General features: G+C 37.8%; 1 protein-coding gene across 2 annotated transcripts in view; it reads left to right on the forward strand.

Annotated features, from left to right (window-relative positions):
• Window positions 1-18,297, forward strand: part of KLHDC10 (kelch domain containing 10) — a 62,318-nt gene that overhangs the window by 33,451 nt on the left and 10,570 nt on the right. For both annotated transcript variants that reach the window (XM_040259628.1, XM_040259629.1), the window contains 3 exons: window positions 14,959-15,180; window positions 16,545-16,699; window positions 17,830-17,978. In XM_040259628.1, the coding sequence (XP_040115562.1) occupies window positions 14,959-15,180; window positions 16,545-16,699; window positions 17,830-17,978 (526 nt within the window). The remainder of the gene's footprint in view (window positions 1-14,958; window positions 15,181-16,544; window positions 16,700-17,829; window positions 17,979-18,297) is intronic.

Consider the following 18,297-nt stretch of genomic DNA (forward strand, 5'->3'; position numbering starts at 1 on the left):
AATGTTCACATCCTTTGACCTAGTAACCTTACTTTTAGGTTTCATTTTTTCTGTTTTTTTTTTTTTTTCAATAAAACATATTTCTACTGAAAAAAAGAAAATCTCAGAAGAGGGTTGAAAACTCTGGTTCACACTATTTTTCTAGATATAACAAAATTCTCAGACAGACATTCTTAATATTATAATTAAGACCTTATTTAAAAGCCAATTTATCTAATTTTGACTGAAGAGATTATTAAAAAAAAAAAGTCTAGAAAAAAGTCCTGCAGCAGCTAAAGATGTTTCCTGTTTCTAATGCCTAATCTATTTTTAACAGCCAAACTCCAGATCATGAAAAAATAAATAGGTCAAGATAAGATACGGAGGGTGCTATGCTACCTTTTTTAAGAATTCTCTTTTTCTTTTCTTTTGTTTTTTGGCTGCACTGCATGGCTTGTGGGATTTTCATTCCCCGACCAGGTACTGAACCTGGGCCATGGAAGTGAAGGCACCTAGTCATAACCACCAGACCACCAGGGAATTCCTGCTATGCTATCTTCTAGCAAAAATAATTGTATTAATAGAAACTAAGGTAATTTTAGTGTTACGTGACCCAAAAAACACACAAAAAACCATTGTGTACATATGGCCAAGCAGTACATCTAATTCTATAACATAATTTTTCTTTTTCCTATTTAAAAGATTAAAATGCTAATTTATTGACTTATAATGAGAAAGCTAACTTGGGCTGACTAAATTTAAGTATAATTAAGCAATTGTGTAATTAGGATATAAAATTCAATATGATATTAATTTTGCACAAATATAAACATTAAAAAACCAGAGGAAATGGTGAAATAACATTTTGTCTGGTTGGTGGGATTTTATTTTCTTTCGTATATTCTCTATTTTCCAATGTTTTAATCACGGAAAAAAGTGATTAGTACAGGTAAGTTTCATACCTTTGGTTATTTTTGTAAGCCCTAAATTGCCTCAAAAAATGGCTGAGGAAGATGGACTGACTGTGCTGAGAAGAGTGAGGGGACTAAACTCAGCACCAGCGACATCAGGACCCCCAGTGGCCGCCCCTGACCCAGGGCCTTGTCTTATTTCTCACCTTTGACCTGTTTGTAGTGTTTGATCTGTTGACCACCTGCACCTTCTTAAATTTTTCTCTCTTTTTGGGTTGTACTTTGATGTACAATCTGAGATGTTTTCTTCCAACCTCTTTGATTGTTCATTCCGTTTCCTATACTAGCTTCTTTTCTTCCTGCTCACTAAAGATGGGTATTACTCCAACGTTCTGTCCTCTCCATTATCTCCTTCTGTTATCTCATCAGATTTCACAGACTTAACTAACCTTGTTCGTTCATTCATGCTTTCATTCTTTCAGTATTTTTTGATTGCCTCCTGGGTAACAGGCTCTATGCTATCTCAGTCATCTAGATACTAGAGAATCAGGTAAAGAAATAATTACAGAATAATTTGAACGTGTAATTCTTTGTGGTAAATGTCCTGATGAGGTGGTATGGTGTGGGAGCGCAAGAAGAGGTACCTGACTCAACATGTGGGAAGGACAGAGGAAGGGAAGTCACCAGGATGCCTTTTCAGAAGAGATACACGAGTAGTCTGAGTAGGTGTTAACAGGGCAGGGTTGGAACATCTCACATCATGGGGACCAAGCAGCTTGAGTAAAGGCAGTTAGGCAGAACAGAATATGGTCTTTCAGAGGAACTGTAGGAAGTTCAGCAGAGTGGGAGAGTGCTGATAGAAGCTGGAGAGGGTCCAGATCAAGTTGGGCACCGTCCCTGAGGAGTTTTTAGGATCCGTTTATTTAACTAGCAAAGAGATTTGGAAGACCAGTTACAAGGTTGTTAGAGTTATCAAGGTGAGAAATGATGGAGATTACAACTAAGGTAGTTATATATAGTAGGACTAGAGAGTAGGTAATGGATTTAAAATGTAATGAAGTGGAATTAGATGAGACTCAGTGACCACTTGAAGAGGAGGAGGGAAAAGCTAAGAAAGCTTCAGCTTTCTGTGTGGACCGTTTTCTCTTTACCAGGTGCTGTATCAGATGGATGGAAGGGCAGGTTGAGGGAAAAGATAATAAATTCAGTTTAAACTTCCCAAACCAATAATAGCATGTCCTTGGACCCTCAGTCTAAGAGTTATTTCTAGGGAAACCTCTTTGGAAGCCTGGCTCTTTGTTTTGATTGCACCCTCTGTGTAGCTGCCTGTATCATAATACCACACTGAGTTATAGTCGTGTGTTTACTTGTTTTGTGCCTGCCATAGACTGTAAGCTCTGTAAGGGCAGGGTTATCTTCAGTTTGTAGCACAGTGCATGTGGTAGGTTTACCATATGTATTTGAGTTGAATTTGTTATTTGTAAAGCTGCTGTCAAGAGAATAGGATGGGACTAAAATTTTAGTACATTTTTGACTTCCTTCTGGTGATAGTGAGAGCAAACTAATGAGTTGCTGAGAATATGAAAATGCAGTTTAGTGTTTCCTTAGTTTTTTTTTTTTTTAAGTTATCTATACTCTTGAAATTGCCACTTTTAAGCCTCTCATTTTGGGACTCCTACACATTACCTCTTTTGATTCTGATGAAACAGTTTCATGGTACTCATTTTCTGTCACTAGATTCCTTCACTAGATCCTGTATCTTTTCTAAAAGATATTTTCTACCCATGTAAAAAGTAGTGTGAAAACAATATCAGTGTAGTGAAGACTCTGTTTTCATTGCAAAATGATGGTCCGATTATACCCATTTCCTCTCCCATACTTCTCATATATTACTGAAAATTACAAAACAGACATATAAAAAAGAATGAATCATAATTGTATTGAAAAACAGTAAAGGGAGGCTTTGAAGCCAGATTACCCATGTCTGAATCCAGGCTCTGGCATTTACCAACTGTGTGACTTTGGGCAAGTTGCTTATTCTTTTTTTTTTTTTTTTAACCTCAATTTCCTCATCTGCAAAATTAGGATAATGATAATGATACCAGCTTCCTAGGGTTGCTGTGAGTATCAAGAGAGGTAACATGTGCAAAGCACTCAAGAGCTTTTACGTTCAGCCAGTATTGACTTAATGTTAGCTGCTGTCATTCTTGCTATTGTTATAATACCAGAAAATTGGTAGAATTTCAGGGTAATAGAAAACAGTTGGAATTATAATGATTGAAAAACCAGAACAGAATAAAATGCAACCCCAAGTAGGTACTCCTGCTGCATGCTGAAAGAGAATTTCTTAATGGAACTTCTTTCCTGAAACTCTAAGCCTAGAATCAGCAGGTGTAGGAGGAAGGAGAAGGTTGGGGGAAAATGGAACATCAGGGCAAATAATTAAGAGACTGCCTTCAAAACTTTTATTTCCTCTACTTCTTCTCTCCCTTCCTGGCAATGGCTTTGTTATTGTTGTTGATTAGTCACATAATTAAACATAACTCTTTGCCACCCCGTGGACTATAGCCTGCCAGGTTCTTCTGTCCATGGGATTTCCTAAGAAAAAAATTCTGGAGTGGGTTGCCATTTCCTTTTCCAGGGGACCTTCCCCACCCTGGGATCAAACTGGCACCTCCTGCATTGGTAGGCAGATTCTTTACCATTGAGCCAGCAAGGAAGAGCAGTGGCTTTTGCTCTGAGGACTGTTCTTCAAGCAAAGTAGGGGATTTGTTGGAGGGGGGATTGAACAGACAGTGGACCTGGGATTGGAGAGTGTGAACACAAAGCAGAGCTTTAGGTAGTGGATCTCCACCACAGATTGGATGAGGTGGACGGAATGTGGGAGAAGAAAGTGAGCGCCACTGAAGACTGAGGTATGTTAAATGACTGTACCCTCAAAATATTTTGGAAAAACTGTTTTTTTTTCTCCACTTCTAAAGAGAAACGTGTCTGTGAGTATACTACATACCTGCAGAGACCCACAGTCAAACATATCTCCCATTTGGAGTTTGGAAACAGAGTAATACAACTGTAGAAGAAATCTGTTATTTTGAAGAGCAGATTCATTGGAAAAGACCCTGATGCTGAGAAAGATGTAGAAGGCAAAAGGAGAAGGGGGTGGCAGAGGATGAGATGGGTAGATAGCATCACCAACTCAATGGACATGAATTTGAGCAAACTCTGGGAAATAGTAGAGGGCAGAGGAACCTGGAGTGCTGCTGAACCTGGGATGCTCAGTTGGGTCACAAAGAGTCAGACACTACTGAGCGACTGGACAACAACAACAAAACTTGAGAAAAGATTAGTGAGCTGAATAAATGAAACAGCTGACTATGGAAATAGAGATGCCGAGGAAACAGAATGGAGCTTGAAGTTCTGATCACAGCAGGTTCCCTCAGAATCAAGAGAAAATTGGATTTACAAATAAAAAATCACTGCTGTGCAGAAAAAAAGGAGTGGTTAAAGAATTCCAATTGAAATTTGATTGCTGAAATAAAATGCAGTTAGGTAAATAGTACACAGCTGCTGCTGCTGCTAAGTCACTTCAGTTGTGTCTGACTCTATGTGACCCCATGGACGGCAGCCCACCAGGCTCCCCCGTCCCTGGGATTCTCCAGGCAAGAACACTGGAGTGGGTTGCCATTTCCTTCTCCAATGCATGAAACTGAAAAGTGAAAGTGAGGTCGCTCATTTGTGTCCAACTCAAATAGTACACAGACTTAAGACCAATTTTTACAAAACTAAAGTAGGGGAAATTTACAGACCATAAAGCAACAGGACAAAAAGAGAAAGTACATGAGGAAAATTATGCTATTAGGATAGATCTAAGTGATCCAGTATTCATTTTATAGAGGTACATTTGGAAAGACAGTGAAAGAGAAAATGTAAAGAATTAAAGAATATTTTCCTATGCTGAAGAAAGACTGAATTTTCAAGTATAAAGAGCCCACCAGGGAACAAGCTAGAGAAATGTAAAAGCAAAAAGCATCTATCTGTACATTACTGAACTACTTATGATTCCAAAGATGGAAAACAGGCTACATAGAAAGACTTAAGATTAAGAATCAGACTGGTTTGGGATATAATATAGTTTTCTAGAAAATAAGTGCCTTCAGTGTTCTGAGGGAAAATTATTTTGAACACAGAACTGTACCCAGCCTCACTAATATTTGAATGTTTAAATAGGGGTCAAAATACTCTGAAAGTATGGGAAACACCTTGTTTGAGAAAATTGCTTGAAGAGGTATTCCCAGTAAAATGGAAAACAAATCCAAGAGAGGGGAAGATTTGGACACAAGAAGGGGTGATGAGCAAAAAACACAGTAAAACTTTAGAGTCACATTGAAATACAGGGACTGTGAAACCTGGTATAATTGATAACAAAAGATTTCTAAATATACAGAATAATAATAAAAAATATATATGCATGTGTATGTATGTGTGTGTGTGTGTGTATATATATATAGGAAATATTCTCTAACATTTCAGATGATTTAAATAAACTAGGGAGAAAGTAAAACTGTACTAAAGATCTTATAATTTTTTGTTTTAGGATTTATAGGTATAATGTATGCTTATTAAAATTTAATACAGAAATATATAGGGTGAAAAATGAATGTCCATATCTCAAGCGTATATAACAGATTTGTACAAATCAATCAGAAAAAGACATCTCAGTACAAGAATCTATAAAAGGCTGGAGCAGGCACTTCCTAAAAGGATTAATCCTGTTGGCCAGTAAATAAGAAAAGGTGTTCTACCTCATTAGTAATGTGATAAATGCATATTAAAACCATGGTGAACTAGGTCTACAGAATGCTAAATTTAAAAAGACTGAAGACATTAATACTAAATAATTTATAAACAGGCCTTATCTAGTAAAGATTTTCGTAGCTTATGACTTCAGAAATTCCACTTCGACATTTACAGCCAACAAATATAGGTCTCTATACACCTGAAAACATGTACAAAAGTGTTTATAGCAACATTAAGAACCACTGATTTGAACAAGCCAAATGTCCATTCACGCAACATAGACTGGGTAAATTGTTGTATGTATTCATACAAAGACATACACTATTTGGCAGTGGAAATGAACAGACCACCTCTAAGCCCAGCAACATGGATGTATCTCAGAAACACAATAGTGAATGAAAGATCCCAGAAAGAAAACATACTGTATTATTCTATACAAATACACTTTAAAACTAGGCCAAAATAAACAGGACTGTTTAGAGGTTCATACTTAGGTGTAGTCAGGCTGTTAAAAGAAAGCAAGTTTTATGATTGCTATAAAATGTTAGGAAATAGATTTTCTCTAAAAGTGAAGCCAGTGGGATGGAGAGAGTTGTAATCAAAAGGGGCAGGTAAGTGGGGCATCTGTGTGCTGGCAATATTCTATTTTTGGACCTAGATGATGGTTCCATGTTACCTTTCTGATAAATTTGTTAAACTATACATTTATAATTATGTATGTCTTATATTTGACATGTCTATACATGTCTTATATTTCTCAATAAAAGAACTTAAAAAAGCAAGATGCCATTTCACATCTTTACTCCTCACCTTATTGCCCTTCCCAGAAGTAACCACCGTTAATAGCCAAGTTTCTTTCCAGGCCTCGTTTACTCTTAGTATTGTTATAGAAATACAAATTTATGGGTTTTTAAAGAATATTAGGGGGTAATAGTATGTAGCTCAACTGAGGAAAAAAGAAACCTTGATTATTTCAGTAAGGTTAGGTAAGTGGGAAAATGAAACAATAAGAAAGAATGACAGATTTTTTAAAAACTGTGTGTATATATATGTATGTATATATGTCTATAAGATGGCAGGGGTAATATAAAGAAAATCAAGATCAAATTGGGTTTATCTGTGGAATGTAGTACTTTAAAAGGTTAAAAGAAACAATTTTATTTTTCTGTTATCAAAACACACATTTAATAAAATTTGATACTCAGTGTATTCATTTTATTAAAATCCATCAAACTATACTCTTATGATATCTGCCCTTTTCTATATATATATTTTAATAAAGACTATTTAAATCATACTAATTCCTGGTTATGATATCTGCCCTTTTGTATATATACATTTAAATAAGACTTTTAAATCAAAAAATTTGTAGACATCCAGGAATAAAAAAAAGTTTGTTTTACTGATAGACTATATAAGAAACCAATTGCAAATTTCATATATAATGGTGAAACATTACCAGTATACTCACTGAAAAAAAGACAGAAATGCCTGTTGTCATCTCCACCATTCAACCTTGTTCTGAAGGTTTCAGCCAATACAATAAAAGATGGAGAAAAAAAAGGTATGTATATTAGAAAGAGCTGCAAATTGCCATTAATAACAGGATGATTATATACTATAAATTCAAGATAATTAACTAATGATAACTAATACTAGAATTTAGAAAATTAGTTAGATAAAATTTAAACTTTAAATATGAATTACTTTCTTGTATATTAACAATTGCCTGAGGGCTTTCCTGGTGGCTCAGACAGTAAAGAATCCGCCTGAAATGTGGGAGACCTGGGTTCTATCCCTGGGTTGAGAAGATCCCCTGGAGAAGGAAATAGCAACCCATTCCAGTAATCTTGCCTGGGAAATCCCATGGACAGAGGAGCCTGGTGGGCTACAGACCATATATTAACAACCAATTAAAAAAATCAAACCAGCCAATCCTAAAGGCAATCAGTCCTGAATACCCATTGGAAGGACTGATGCTGAAGCTGAAGCTCTAATACTTTGGCCACCTGATGTGAAGAACTCATTGGAAAAGACCCTGATGCTGGGCAAGATTGAAGCAGGAGGAGAAGGGGATGACAGAGGATGAGATGGTTGGATGGTATCACCGACTCAATGGACATGAGTTTGAGCAAGCTCCCGGAGTTGGTGATGGACAGAGAAGCCTGGCGTGCTGCAGTTCTTGAGGTTGCAGAGTCGGACATGACTGAGCAACTGAACTGAATTAAAATATAGAAGATGTCTATTTACAGTTGTACAGAAAATTTTAACGTACTTAGGAAAGAAAACAATGAAAGCATACTGATGATCCAAAAAGATGAGGATAAGTGGCTAGAGATTATATTTTTATATAATTTCAGACTTACAGAAGTTACAAGAATGATAAAATTTTCCTGTATTCTTTACCTGGATCCCACAGATGTTAACATTTGATCACATTTGCTTTATCCTGCTCCCTCGATTTTCTTTTTCTTCTCCCGTCTCCCCTCTCTGTCTGTAATACATATGCATATACATATTGTTTTTCTGTTTGAATCATTTGAGATTGAGCTGCAGACACAATACTCCTTTACCCCTAAATATTTTGGTGTCTGTTCCTGGAAAACAGATACTCTCTTATGTAATTGCAGAACAAGTATTAAAACTGAGAAATTAACACTATAAATAATGGGCTGAATTAACACTATTATCAGATTTACAGACCTCATTTTGGATTTTGTCAGTTCTTCCAAAAATGTCCTTTATAGTAAAATAAAATCCCCTATCATGTGTTGCATTCAGTTCTCATGTATCTTTAGCCTTAATATTGATATTCTTGAACAGTACAGACTAGTCATATTGTAGTATGTCCTTCAGTTTGGGTTTCTCTCATGTTTTTTCATGATTACATTCAGCTTATACATTTTGGGCTGAAATACCAACTGAAGTAATATTGTGTTCATTTCATTGCATGTGGTGTTAATTTATCCCATTACTGGTGATGTGAACTTTGATCACCTGGATACGATGGTATCTGCCCAGGGGGCCTCATAGATTTTAACATACTGATTCTAAAACCCAGTGTAAGAGTACATGGAGAAAAGTAGCTGAGAAGTTTTGAAAAAGAGTAACAGCAGGGAATTTGTCCCATTAGATGTTAAGATACTTCGGAGCTGTCGTAATTAAAACAGTGTAGTAATGGTACAGGTATTAATAAATAGCAGGACTGAACAGAGCCCAGAAACCCAGGCCAGTATGTAGTGACAGCTATCACAAGTACGCTTTGCTCAGCACTTGAAACGAACTCATGGCAGCACCAGTATCTGTCAGACCAAGTTTTTTTATTGCTGCCAATTTAGACTTGATTACTCTGCTCTTAGAGGCCAGAGGCCAGATCTTATATATAAGTCTTACACAGGGTATGGAAGCCCTGCAGTAGGAGACACTTACATAACCAAGAATACTGTGTGCTGCTGTTAATGGATGGCCTTTGCCTGAGCAGCTTGGACTCTGGGAGTAGTAAAAAGGCCTGCCTACCAGTCGGGTGGGAGCCAGCTGGCACAGTCCAGGCTTCCAAGTGTACAACAGAAGACCTGTCTTCTCAGGTAAAGGTAATGGTAGGCTTTATATTTGGAAAGAAGTAACCAGTTAAATTGGTTGGATGTCATCACGGACTCAATGGACATGAGTTTGAGCAAGCTCTGGGAGATGGTGAAGGACAGGGAAGCCTGGCGTGCTGCAGTCCATGGTGTCGCAAAGAGTTGGACACTACTGAACAACAACAGCAACCAGTTAAATTAAACTGAATTCATCCTTTAAGCTATATATTTATAACTAGTTAATGCTTTTAGAAGTAAAGGTCTTAATTTTTTTTTAATGACCTTACCACAAATGTTTCATAGTACATCAAGAGGTAGCTTCATCTTGTAAGTGATAGGCTTATTAAGCTAAAATATTATATTCTGTTTACAAGCTTTTGCATTTAAGAGTGTGTGGAGTCTTTGTATGCATTCTTAAAGAGCAATAGATTTTGTGTCCATGGTGATTAGACCTGGATATTGAGATTTTCCTAATTCTACTCTAGAACTTGTCAGTGTAGTATTCAGTAAAGACTAAGGGTAATGGTACAGTTGGACACGACTGAAGTGACTTGGCATGCACACACTACTCTAGCTTCAAAGACAGCTTTTCAGTTCAGTGTTGGAGGGATAGCTTTCCATAAGGGGTTCAGGGACAACAGCCTATCCATTTTGTGAGAAATATTAGTGCCCTACCTCATAAAATATACAAAAATATGTTTTGAATGTATTCAGGTTCTGAATATGAAAAACCAAAACTAAAAAATTATTAGAAATGAAAATAGTTACGCTTTCCAGGTAGCACAGTAGTAAGAAAATCCTGCCTGCCAGTGCAAGAGATGCAGGTTTAATCCCTGGCTCAAGAAGATCCCTGGAGTAGGAAATGGCAACCCACTCCAGTATTCTTACCTGGAAAATTCCATGGACAGAGGAGCCTGGTGGGCTACCGTCCATGGGATTGTAAACAGATGCGACTCGGCAGGAGCACAAGCGCACGAGGAATCTTATAATTTAAGATGTAAAGCAAATGAGCCTTTTGTTGCTGTTGTTGCAAAGGAGACTTAAAAGATTGAGAGATTCAATTGTACAAAAACTTCCATGTGTTAAAAAATACCATAAACAAAAGACCAGAGTAGGCTGAAAGAAATAGAATAAATAAATAATTTCTGCAAATCTGTGAGAAGACAATACAGTAGATAAGAAAGTGGACAAAGGATATATGATCAGGCAAAGAAGAAGTACAAATGGGCCGATAATCAGGGAAATGCAAATTGGTCTGATACCCATCAGATTGGGCTTCCCTGGTGGCTTAGAGGGTAAAGTGTCTGCCCGCAATGCGGGCGACCTGGGTTCAATCCCTGAGTCGGGAGGATCCCCTGGAGAAGGAAATGGCACCCCACTCCAGTACTCTTGCCTGGAAAATCCCACGGATGGAAGAGCCTGGGAGGCTGCAGTCCATGGGGTCGCAAAGAGTCGGACACGACTGGGTGACTTCACTTTCACCCATCAGATGGGCACAAACTAAAAAGGTTGAAGAGGGCATGAAGAAATAGGCACTTAGAAGGCAGTGGCACCCCACTGCAGTGTTCTTGCCTGGAAAATCCCGTGGATGGAGGAGCCTGGGTAGGCTGCAGTCCTTGGAGTCGCTGAGGGACGGACATGACTGAGCAAATTCACTTTCACTTTTAACTTTCATGCATTGGAGAAGGAAATGGCAACCCACTCCAGTGTTCTTGCCTGGAGAATCCCAGGGACGGGGGAGCCTGATGGGCTGCCGTTTATGGGGTCGCACAGAGTTGGACACGACTGAAGTGACTTAGCAGCCGTATACGCTATTGCTTGGTGTATACATTGTTTCAGTCTTCTTGAAAAGCAATATAGCTCAGTTGTAACCCTGTTGGATCTGTGACAACTTTAAGTGTATAATTCCTTTGACCCCAGACCCAAAGAAATCTTTAGTTACTGTTTAGAGAGAAAGAATAGTTAGCTCTTCACTCCCAGCCCTAGGACTTCTTGACGGGATGTTTAATATTTATCAAACGTTGATTGGATGCTCTTAACTCAGCAGTTTAATTTGCATAGATAATGGCATTATTTACAGAAGCCAGCAATTGAACTAGACCAATGCCTTTGATAGGAGAAGGCAATGGCACCCCACTCCAGTACTTTGCCTGGAAAGTCCCATGGACGGAGGAGCCTGGTAGGCTGCAGTTCATGGGGTCGCTAGAGTCAGACACGACTGATCGACTTCACTTTCACTTTTCACTTTCATGCATTGGAGAAGGAAATGGCAACCCACTCCAGTGTTCTTGCCTGGAGAATCCCAGGAACGGGGAAGCCTGGTGGGCTGCCGTCTATGGGGTTGCACAGAGTCGGACACAACTGAAGTGACTTAGCAGTGCTTTTGATATAAATATTATGTGAGCCATGAAATTTTAAATTTTCTAGTAGCCTTATGAAAAAAAGTAAACAGGTGACATTAATTTTTATTTGATCAGGAGATCAAAAATATCACTTAACCTATATTCAAATATAAAAATTAGTAACTTTACATTCATTTTTGGATACTAAGTGTTAAATCCAGGGAATATTTTACAGTTAAAGCATAACTCAGTCTGGACTAGCCTCATTTCAGATGCTTGCCAGTCATATGTGGCTAGTGGCCACCGTGTTGGACCGCACAGGGCTAACTCTGAGCCCAGAGGACAGAAAGAGGAATGATCTTACCATTGTATCCTTAGCACCTAGTGCAGTACCTGCCATATAGCAGGTGCCCAATAATATTTTTGGCTCAATGAATAAATGGATAAATATAAAGTCATCTTTTCATTGACTTCTCAACCTTTAATCATATAAGTTATATTTGTCTCAAAAATAGTTGGCAGTAAACATAAAATGGAATGACTTCTCTGCTGTGCATTTAGAGAAAATCCTGGAATATACTATATGTCTTCTCATATCTGCTCAAAAGCAGTTTCAAAAATTTCTGTTGGTTCCAGGTAATCAAGCAAATGACACTATAGAGAATCTTAGAGTTCCTATCTGTTGACCATTGCAACTCTGTTGAGTTTTTTTTTCATTAAATTTTTCTTGCTAATTCTTATAAGCATTTATGTTTTAAGAAGACCATTGCATAATCCAGTCCCTCTCTCCTAAATTGTATCTCATTCTAAGTAAAGTATCAAAGTCCTCTGAGAGCTGTATGCTGTTCTGATCATCCCTGTTACTGTTAACTTTGACCTGAAGTTAATAATGAGACTTCCAGTGTCTGTTATACATCTCTGTTTTAGATGTTGTGGTGATACAGAAATAATTGCTATATGTGATTTTTGCCCTTTATTTGGAGAAGAAAAATATTAATGAAATGAATAGAGAAAAATTAAGATTTGTAAATTTGTTCAGTAGTTCCTGTGTTCCTTAGGCCTGGTAATAGAAAGGTAAATACAAATACATTCTGTTTCCCTCAAATAGTTTGTTGCCTCCTGCTGCTGCTGCTGCTGCTGCTAAGTCACTTCAGTCGTGTCCAACTCTCTGCGACCCCATAGACAAAAGCCCACCAGGCTCCCCCGTCCCTGGGATTCTCCAGGCAAGAACTCTGGAGTGGGTTGCCATTTACTGCTCCAATCATGAAAGTGAAAAGTGAAAGTGAAGCCGCTCAGGCATGTCTGACTCTGAGCGACCCCATGGACTGCAGCCTACCAGGCTCCTCCAGCCATGGGATTTTCCAGGCAAAAGATTGCCTCCTAGGAAGATACATATATTAACCAATAAATATAGTTTAACAAAATAGCAAGTATAATCTGCGAAGTACAGAAATAATATTCCTTCATACAAAAGCAAGCTGAGACTCAGTGAAGGTCAGTGACTTGCTCAAGGAAGTAGTTAGAACCTGGATTCAAATCTAGATATTTATAGAAGTTATCGCTCCTCCTTCCACACCACATTTTCTGCTTCAAGATTTTTAGAAATAGAAATTTAGCTCTTGAGATAAATCATAGCTCATGGTAAACTCCAAACTGATTACAGTTTGTGTAATATTATATTTATTGTGTACTTACCTAGTTATGGTGTAATCATCTTATTAATTGTCCACGTCTATCCTAATATTTGAGTGGTGTGGTACTGAACAGTAAGGGCCGCAAGTTTTCTTTTTTTGGCCATGCCACACAGCTTGCAGTATCTCAGTTTCCTGACCAGGGATTGAACCTGGGCCATGGCAGTGAAAGCCCAGGATCTTAACCACTAGGCCACCAGGGAACTCCCAGGGCCATAGAGTTTTATTGATGAGAGAGCTGTATGGACTGAGCCCTGAGGTCTTGCCACACCAGACATTGAAGGCTAGGTAGACTAGGTCAAGGGCTAAGGGAAGGACTCGGCTTTCCAAGCAGAGAGCAGACTTAAACAGGTAGGAGTGTGAAGGAGCATGGAAGGCTCTGAATTGCTCTTTGAGAACTTCTCAGGACCTACAGGTTGGACTTGAGTGATTCGATGGCCATGGTTTGTTCATTTGGCTTTTAGTTTTTCTAGATCTGTGCAGTTTCATTTCAGTTCTTGTTTCAAAGCATACCATAGGAAGTAGGGTTTTGATTAAAAAAAAAAAATGTGAGGCCTGTACTGGGCTGGTAATGTTTATATAACAGTGTTTATTAGATGTCTAGCATTGTCATAAATACTAATGTTATACTACTATCCATTCGTAATATATGAAAGTAGATAAGTCTTTAGGATAACAGGCAACCTAGTACCTTACTCCATCCAGTGTATATTTAATCATCTTTGGTTCTATAGCTATGTAAGGATTTGCGTAGACTGGTACAAAAATTGTAAGGATAGAAGAAATAATATAAATTTGGGGTTTACTCTAAAATAATCGAAGTAACTTCTAGTGAACTAGTTGACAATTTAAACTTCAGAGAGCTTGCAAATACAGATTGTAGAAACAGCTTTTTTTTTTTTTTTGCATGGTTTGTGGGATCTTAGTTTCCCAGTTAGGGATGGAACCTGGGGCCCCAGCAGTGAAAGTACTGAATCCAAACCACTGGACCACCAGGGAATTCCCTGAAATAGCTTCTCTTAATAAAGTTCTTAATAGGATGAAAGATGCTCTTTAAGATAAGTACAGGGATATTCTTTGTTAACTACCATAATATCTGGAGTGGTGTTTAAATTCTAAACTTTGTTATAACTCTTTGAAAGCCAGTTTTCTTTTTAAGTGTATATATTGTAGAAAAGTCACAGGTTTTATGTATGTGTATTTTTATTTATACATGACTCATTCACATTTGTGATTATATTTATGTAGTTCCCTAATACTTTCAGTTTAATTTAGTTGGCCTGTGTTTTTCCTCCTCTAAGAAAATAGAAAATTCGTCCTTTTAGCTTTTGTATTTTTATACCCTTCCTCCTCCTCTTCTTGAAAAATTCCGTTACCAGCCATTTTCTCAAGTTTATGATGCTGTTTTGCCTCCCGTGGGAAAAATCCTTTTACAGTTATCAAAATTTGAAAATAGTTCTACGAAATAGAAATGGAGACTAGCTCCTTAAAATCCTAAGTAGTATGTGTGAACATAAAAAATAACCTAGTTTTAAAAAAGTGCATCCACATCATAAATTTTCCCTGATTACCTTTTAAAGATAAAATGCTTGTTACCAAATTTTGTGTGTGCTTTTAATCTGCTGGGCCACCTGTGGAAAACTGTCCTCTTCTCTCCTAGGCCACAGACCTCCACCAGCACGAAGTGGACATCGTTGTGTGGCAGATAATACCAATCTGTATGTGTTTGGAGGTTATAACCCAGATTATGATGAATCAGGAGGGCCAGATAATGAAGACTATCCTCTCTTCAGGGAGCTTTGGAGGTATCATTTTGCTACAGGAGTATGGCACCAGATGGGCACAGATGGCTACATGCCCCGAGAACTGGCATCTATGTCACGTGAGTGCAAGCAGTTCTGAACTTTGGGCTTTATGAAATATCCGAGAGGTCTGGTTCAATGTTAGGTGTTTTTCTCGTTAATGATTTTTAAGAATACTAAATCATAATAGTAATATGATTAAGCCCTGTTAATGGGTAGACTCACTATGATAATACTATAGCATTGTATTCAGAATCAATTGTGAGTTGGATCGTCCTGAGTTTGAATTTAGCTGTATGTCACGTACTTGCCTAACGATTTTTCGCTTCTAGTTCCTTACCCATAAAATGGGATTAATATCTCAGAGGATACAACATAAAGTATCAATATATAAGCTTGGCAAAATGTAGTAGAAGATCATCAAATGGGGTTTACAGCTGTTGAGCAAAGTGCTTCACACATGGTATCTGTTTAATCCTCACAGCATCTTTATGGTGCCAACACTGGAATTCTTGCCATTGTACAGATGAGGAGATTGAGGCTTTAGAGAGGCCCTAAGGACAGTGGCTGTGAGTGCAGGCTCTGGAGCCAGACTGCCTGGGATTGAACCCTAGCTTGGCAAGGTTCTTTATAGAAAACCTTCAATAAGTTATTTAAACCTTTCACCACTTTCTATTTCATCATCTATAAAAATGAAGAAGAGAATAATAGTTCCTACCTCATAGGGTTGTTGGAAAGATTAATTTAAAAAGATTAAATAACTTTCCTGAGGTCACATGAGACTTAAAACCCAGCTTTCACTGTCTCTAGAGCTCCTGCTGTTGACTCTAACACTATCAATTGAAGAACTGGTTTAAAAAAAATCATTGAAATGATACAGTAGCTGTATTTTCAGAATATTTGCCATAAGAGAAAGAATATACAAGTGTATTTGATGACAGGAACAGAAAGTTGCCAGCAGGATATTCATGTTCTTTTTATCAGGTGTAGGATTAAGATGACAGAAACTATAATTTAACATGTAGAGATCATTCCCCTGGAAAAAAACAGAATGATCCTTTTATCCCTTCATCCTGAGTCCCACTGGGTCTTTGCTAAGGCAAAGATGAGCCTTCATTTTCTTCTGCTCTACTGTGTACTTGAACTGTGTTAAGCAGCAGTGGTGGATTGTAGTTCATATCATCCTGTATTGTTATATACAATGTTTCATGAATTCCACAACTGTGCATTGAATACATGTCACCTATCAAAGAGTGAGCCATGTGATGTAGTGTGAATTAGATCTTTTTCTGTAGAACTTACAGTAGTTATATGTCAATGGTTTGAGCTATTTTCTGAAAGCATTTAAAGCAGACATTTTTTAGTTTTTCCGATATCCTGGGTTAATGTGAGTACTGTGCAAGTAGCCAGTACGGAAATGAAATTCATGCTTCTTCTTTCCCAGTTGTGCTGCACGGAAACAACCTGTTAGTGTTTGGAGGTACTGGCATCCCATTTGGTGAGAGCAATGGCAATGATGTCCACGTCTGCAACGTGAAATATAAGAGATGGGCTTTGCTCAGCTGTCGGGGGAAGAAACCCAGTCGTATATATGGACAGGTACCAATCTATGGCCAGTCATGGTAGATGAGTTTGTTCAGGTTCTTTAGTTCCAGGAACAACGTCAGAATATTTATATTACCACCAACTTTTTAAACGGAAAATAAATCCATTGTTACTGTTCGATTTTTCAGTTCCAGTGTGAAGTTTTAAATCTGGTTGCTTGCCTTCTTTCCGTTCTTTTCCCCCTCTTTTTTCTTTTTTTTCCCTACTCCAACTTTTAGGATCAATGATCTAGACCTACATGGAAGTTTCCTAAATGTCAGGACCTCATTTACCCTCAGTGAGAGATTGGGCTATATATATAGTCCAAGTCCTATCGTCTTTACAGTGATTTGATGCTTTGAAGAGCTTTCTAACCTAAGTTTAGAGTAGATGATCCCTGCACTTGGTTAAGAGACTTTTATACAGATCTTGGCTAAAATACATATTACACAGAAATTAGTTTCCAGTTAGGTTCTAGTACTTCAGACTTTAGGTTTGAAAAGTTATATACAAAAAGGTAGGAAGCAACTCATCATACATCAGAGACCCTTTGAGAATAATGGGCTAAGCTTAAAACAGCCAAAGCAATGGCTTCTTTCTCAACTAGCTGGCATTGATACTGATATGTAGCTTCTGGACTGTGTGTAGAAGCACATACTGGATGACTGTATCCCACCACAGGTTTAAAACGCTGAGAAATGACTATAGCAAAAGCCAAACTTACATTGAGAAGAGTCTGGTGGAACATGTCAAGTTTTGAGAACTTTCTTACTTTAGGGATCCTGGGGTCTTATTTTCATATCTGCTCCTTCTTCTTAAAGACATCTTTCTCTAGACTGCTTAAAATGTGAAGCAGCTTTCAGTGGAAATGCTCATGTCCATGATCTGTAAATTCTTTGGTTAGCTTAGACCCCTAAGGAGCCCTTTGCCCATCTAGCCAGAATTTGCTTTGCAGTTGAGCAAAAGTTATTTTTCTAAAAACAATCTCTGTGTTCTCTAAAATCTTTAATCCTTTAAGGGTCTCATTTTCAGAAGATTAAAAAGTACAAGAAAACTTCATAAAACTTGATTTGGGGGTATCTAATAAGTTTACATTCTTTAATCATGTGTTAATGAGGCAGTCTTGTGCACATCTCATTATCCAGGCTATGGCTATCATCAATGGCTCCCTTTATGTATTTGGAGGGACAACTGGCTATATTTACAGCACAGACCTGCACAAATTAGATCTCAATACCAGAGAGTGGACACAACTGAAACCAAACAACCTATCCTGTGATCTACCAGAAGAGAGGTGAGATTCTAGAATTAAAGCATATTCTTTCTTGCTAAGATTTTACTTTTTTTTAGAATATTGGCAGTATGGTTTGAAGAAGCCCTTTGCCCTGGTTGAAATAGCTGACTGGCTATTAGATCCCTGTTCAGCAGTAAAGAAGGGTTTTCTGGTGAGGAAATGATGTTTCCCTCTGAACTATAGCATGCCTTTCACTTTATTTCCTTTTATGCTTCAGTTTTCCTGCATTAAGAAAGTAGTAGCCCTTAAAAAAAAACCAGTGGTAACAATTGTAACTAAATTTCATATTACCAGCACAACAGTTACTTTCTAGTTACTT

Source organism: Oryx dammah, unplaced genomic scaffold (genome assembly GCF_014754425.2).
Source record: "Oryx dammah isolate SB20612 unplaced genomic scaffold, SCBI_Odam_1.1 HiC_scaffold_18, whole genome shotgun sequence".
Taxonomy (NCBI): Eukaryota; Metazoa; Chordata; class Mammalia; order Artiodactyla; family Bovidae; genus Oryx; species Oryx dammah.